The sequence below is a fragment of the Phaethon lepturus genome, unplaced genomic scaffold (assembly GCF_000687285.1).
Source record: "Phaethon lepturus isolate BGI_N335 unplaced genomic scaffold, ASM68728v1 scaffold5920, whole genome shotgun sequence".
Lineage (NCBI taxonomy): Eukaryota > Metazoa > Chordata > Aves > Phaethontiformes > Phaethontidae > Phaethon > Phaethon lepturus.
In genome coordinates this window covers 2188-7965 of record NW_010512474.1, presented here as the reverse complement: position 1 = coordinate 7965, position 5778 = coordinate 2188, and the positions used below count along the sequence as shown (strand labels likewise).

Genomic DNA, 5778 nt, shown 5'->3' with positions numbered 1-5778 from the left:
CAACATAATAATCGGAGGTTGCCCTGCTGAGAGCAGTAAAAGAGCCACCTCTGTGATTTTGGAAGAACAGTGAGTTTAATAGAATTAACTGCAATTCATTTTATTCCACTTTAGCTTTTACGCAGACTTTCTGTTCAAATTTCAAAGGGATGACTGACTAGATGCAATTAAAGTTCATCTTTCGTTACATATAATCCTAGAAACACAATTAAACGCTCATAAAGTTTCTTCTTTTACTACTGAGTTCCTATTGCCTTATTACTGAGGTTATATTGTTTACAGCAGCTTGGAGGGCATTGAAATTGCAAACATCCAGAGAAGAATGTTCAGAACCCTTAGAAACCTTTCCCACATGTAAGTAGATTATTCCAGTTTGCTTTCTTTGGTCTGAATTTTACAATTTACAAAATACTGAGTAATTAAAAACAAAAGTGTATGAAAAGCATCACGCAAGCAGTTGTCACATTTGACAGTTTTTAATGACTTTTTTTTCCTTCCAGAATATGTGTTCTAAGTAGTTCCTAGAGAGTTTTGATACACTGGTAACCAAGTTAGAACCAGCTCTTACCTGTTTTTCTTTCTCACAACCAGATACTTCAAGAAATTCCAGTACTGTGGATATGCCCCTCATGTGCGGAGCTGTAAGCCCAATACTGATGGGATTTCGTCCTTTGAGAATCTTTTAGCTAGCATCATACAGAGAGTGTTTGTCTGGGTTGTATCTGCCATCACCTGCTTTGGAAATATTTTTGTTATCTGCATGAGGCCTTACATCAGATCGGAGAATAAGCTCCATGCCATCTCAATAATGTCTCTCTGCTGTGAGTACTCCACGCGCAAAAGTAAAAGAATATTTAGTCTGCTCCGAGCATGTATGATATGTGTTGTTATAGTACAGGGACGTATTTCCAGCACTGGATTAACTGGACTTTCCTACTGTTGCGAACGACGATGCAAAAGGCATCAGGATGTCTCCTGAGATGCTGCTTTTGTTCTGTACTAATAGGCAGTGGATAAATTCCAAAGATTTCACGTTTGATTTTAATGCTGCGGGTATTGGATCGAAGTCACGCTTTCTTCAGTAAGGAGAAATAAAATTCTAAATTTGTCAAAGGCCCCTAAGCCTAAATTTTACCACGCATTTTTGCGCGTGTAAGCATCGTGTTCAAGATAGTTACTCCATTTTTCACACAAGCAAATGGTTACTTACACAAATACAGTAAATCAATCACTCCTAGCTCCCCAATATTAAGAATTAGTGGTTTTTCATTTGTGTCCTAAAAGCAAGGCAGGTTTATGGAGAAACTATTTGGCAGTACAGTCACCATAATCGCAAGTACCCCGTCTCAATACAGGAGAGTCCACAAGCATTTCAGAAATGCAGTAAATTGCATTTTGAAAGGTAAAGGTTAACAGCGTACAAAACGATTGCGGTGTTCCTAAACACAGCATATCAGCGATTTTGAAACTTTGTACTTGAGAGGCCTTCAGCTCTGTGTTGACAGTTCCTCTTCCCTTACTAGTCTTAGAAAACCGTGCACATCGGTTTTGAACTAGAATAAGGTGGTCAAACCAAAACTAAATGTTGAATCCAGCAGAGATGCCCTACTCAAAGCAAATTACCTTAAGCCAAATGTTAGTATCAAAAGGAATAAGACCTAATAAAAAAAGGTTGCAAGAATGTTTCTATAAATGAAGTCGCACCTTTTTCTCCTTGCAAACCAATTTTATCTGAGCTTCAAAAAATCAGATTGGAAACAAGTATGAAACATAGACTGGCAGTCCAAAAGAAAATTAAAATAGGGAAAAAAAAGAAGGAATAGAACTGAATTATACTGCTTTAATCGTAATTCACAATATCATTCCAACTATAATATTGATTATATATCTGTACATTAGCTGACTTATAAATAAGTACTTACATATACATGTGTATGTCTGCTTTCCAATATACGTATACACAGAGAATGGGAAATTCAGATGTGTACATAATGATGTTAAGCACTGTGCCCACAGGTGCTGACTGTCTGATGGGAATATATTTATTTGTGATTGGAGCTTTTGATCTTAAATATCGTGGAGAATACAACAAGCACGCTCAGTTGTGGATGGACAGTATTCATTGTCAATTGGTGGGATCGCTGGCTATTCTGTCTACAGAGGTGTCAGTCTTACTGTTGACTTACCTGACGTTGGAAAAATACATCTGCATAGTTTATCCTTTTAGGTGTTTGAAGCCCAGAAAATGCAGGACAATTTCCATTTTGGTTCTTATCTGGATAATTGGGTTTGCCGTTGCTTTTATCCCACTGAGCAATAAGGAATTTTTCAGGAATTACTATGGCACCAACGGCGTCTGTTTTCCTCTTCACTCGGAACAATCAGAAAGTTCAGGAAGTCAGATTTATTCTGTTGTCATTTTTTTAGGTAAGTTGCATTTCTTCTTTATATTTGATCAGCACTGCAGATGAACTTAATTTTCAAACAAGTAAGATAGCTTTGCTGTGATGTTCACAGTTCGTATTTAGATGCTCCAGCAAGCACTTAAAAGACTTTTTCCAGCCTGAATATTTTAGTATATTAGATAGATACTTACATATCTTAAAATGCAGGAAGGGCTGAGAAAGTAGAAAGAAACTAATGACCTTTAAGTACCTGAATGAATAGACTGTGTCCGGGAAGCAGAGGAATGGTAAGACCAGCAGAGCGCTATGTAGTTTGGATCAGAGGGCAGCCGTTTGTCAGGTGATGATGAAAAATTCAGTGTTCAGATGAAGACAGACTCAGATCTCCTGGCTGCTTAATTCTATGGGACTAGCAGTTTAGAGGAAACGTTTTTCTTTGCTACCCAGCCTGCAAAGTAGGTGATGTGGAACTGCCATTATGCTGTTAAATTATAACTAATTTCAACTTCTTCAACAGGTGTAAACCTGGCAGCTTTTATCATCATTGTGTTTTCCTACGGGAGTATGTTCTACAGTGTTCACCAAACAGCTATTACGGCTACTGAAATTCGGAATCATATTAAAAAAGAGATGATCCTTGCTAAACGTTTTTTCTTCATTGTATTTACTGACGCACTGTGTTGGATACCCATTTTTATTTTGAAACTCCTTTCTTTACTTCAAGTAGAAATACCAGGTATGTCCTTTCTTTTGAGAGGCTGTTTCAACTGTATCTGTATGAAGAGTGTTGTTTCTACTTCAGAAGAAAAAGAATTGAATGTATTGAACTATATTAATACAATGAGCCTTATGTTATATATGTACAGACAATATAATGAACTATACAGTTTACTACTGCATTGAACTATACTACCGTAATCATCAAAGATTAGTCAGCCAAAAAACCCTCAAAATCATTCAAGTCTGTCCCCAGGGAATATCTATAAAATGTACAAAAGGTGTTTGAAAACCAAGGCTGAACTGCATTGGCTTTTCTCACCTTGCAGCTTTTGCTGGCTCTGTCGCCTAAATATGGCTCAGGACAATACAGTGTTTCCTATCTTGCTTTAACACTATAATCCTTATCCTGAAATAACTTTCTTTTACAAACTGGTACTTATAGTTCAAAACATTCAGTTGTATAAAGCTCTGCTTACCTTCTTCATGCTATATTTCCATGTAAAAATAGCGTAACCTAAAAGATCAAAAATCGCACCTTATTTTTTTCCTTCTCTTTGCAATACCAGTACATGCAAGAAAAAATAGCCTCTTTATTTAGGGCTTGTAAACCCCCTTAGAAAGAACGTGTGAAACATGAACAGCACCATCTGCAACAGCGGATTCAGAATCAACGTGCAGATATGTATCACAATACTATGTTGGCAAGAAAACATTTTAGCTCAGCGAATTTTGTTTTATGTGCTGACCAGGAGTGCTGGGAGTCAACTTTTCAAAGTTTTGACTTAGGTTTCGAATGTCTGAAAGTTACGTTATGTCAAACATTTTATTTTAAATTTTCTAAAATGCTTGTCCGTGAAGTTATCAAACCACCTAAGAAATTTAAAAAAAAATACTGTGACAAGCAGATGTCAAGATGTCAAGAAACCTTGAAGAAGCCTTGCTGAACAGCAGGGTGGTCTTGGGTTCAGCAAATGCATGTTCTGCATTAGATAAATGAGATTAAACAGTAATTACTCATTTCATAAAATTAAAGACATCACAGATAGTTGTCCAAGTTTACAGAAGTTTTAAACCCCGTTTGACAGCATTTATTCTTCTTTGGGGATACACTCTGACAGCTGTTGAACTAAGCATCTGCTTGTTTCCAAAATGGTAGCCAATGCCATGGGCATCGATAGGAATGTTATTTATATCGCAACAAAGCCGTCAAGCCAGAGGACGGGTCAGAGGAAGGGGAGAGTGAAGTAAGGTTTTTATACCGCTTGGAACGCAGACCCCGATATAGGCAGGAGAGCACCTGAAACCTTCAGAAGGGAAGGTGAGCCAGAGCAAGACCTGTGCCAGGGCAAATAGGGAGCTACGGTACGGAAAAGTAAGTGGGATAAATGGCACTACCAGCAGGGTAAAAAATGTCAGGTTTTGCAGGGAGTCCTGGAAACGGAGGGAGGTAAGGGGGACCGCAAGCGTAACGGTGAGAAGAAAAAGAGAAGTACCTGCTGTGAGACGGAGGTGGCCCGGGAGCGCGCGACCGCCCCTCTGCTAAGCTGCACGGGCGTCAGGGGCTTGCGTTAACTCACGGGTGCAAGTGCTGGCATGCATGTTACAGCTTCCTTTCTTTTTCCCTCCTCTAAGGTACCATAACTTCTTGGGTGGTGATTTTTATACTGCCAATAAATAGTGCTTTGAATCCTCTTCTCTACACTTTGACTACACGACCTTTCAAAGAAATGATTCATCAGGTTTGGTACGATTACAGACAAAGAAGAGCCCAGAGAAGTAAAGGCAGTCGGAAAACATACGGTCCCTCATTCATTTGGGTAGAGATGTGGCCGATGCATGAAACCACGCCAAGGGCAACGAAGCCCGTGCATTGTACAGACTCCTCTGACGCTTCGGTGACTACACAGTCAACAAGACTAAATTCGTACACGTAAATACATTGTGAATCTTCACGGTGACATCTGCACTGTTAGCTTCACGGCTGGGGGCTCTCTGCTTTGCAGCAATGAGGAAAAATGAGGGAGGGATGACATCTGGCTCGTGGACAAAAGCAGGAAGAAGAGGGAGCAGTGTGTCTGTTTGCAGGTAGAACTGACACAACAATAACTTTGCCATCGCACAACAGGACCTGACATTTTGACAACTCATCCTAGATCAGAATGAGAAGCCAGTTGTTTGGGTTTTTCCTCCCAGAAGCCAGGACTGTGGGGGAAAAAGACCTGAATTGTCATTTAAAACATCTCACCCTGAAAGTAGAATGTTTCAAGATCATCTATCTCGGGGGAAAAAAAGGTTATTTTCATAAAACTTTTTTTTTTTTAATTCCCCATTTTTTTTTAAGAGTTGATTGGTTTCCTCATTAAGAATTTTTTTTTTCTCCTCAAAATTTCTGACTGGCTCTACTTAGGCTGCATCAGCTCTTATAAGCTTTAGGGAGCAAGAGCCCTAAGAAAAATATTTAAAATTCATAATTAGACCAGTGTGTTATATTTGTCAAAGCCAAACAAGTGAAAACTTTATTCCTTTTAAAAATTTACCAACTATTTCACTCATGTAAAGACAATCCTGAAATTGTAATGATGATTTCTAATTCAGGCAGAACCAGAAGTGTGGGAAAGAAAGAAAGGGGGTGGGGGGGGGAAGGGGTGTGTAA

At 38.9% G+C, this 5778-nt stretch overlaps 1 protein-coding gene across 1 annotated transcript in view; it reads left to right on the top strand.

Moving 5' to 3' along the window:
• RXFP1 (relaxin/insulin-like family peptide receptor 1) overlaps nt 1-5059 on the top strand; it is a 17832-nt gene extending 12773 nt beyond the window's left edge. Inside the window, exons 12-16 of the mRNA XM_010287131.1 lie at nt 286-354; nt 592-821; nt 2017-2427; nt 2923-3141; nt 4758-5059. Of these exons, the coding sequence (XP_010285433.1) occupies nt 286-354; nt 592-821; nt 2017-2427; nt 2923-3141; nt 4758-5059 (1231 nt within the window). The remainder of the gene's footprint in view (nt 1-285; nt 355-591; nt 822-2016; nt 2428-2922; nt 3142-4757) is intronic.
• The last annotated feature ends 719 nt before the right edge of the window (nt 5060-5778 follow it).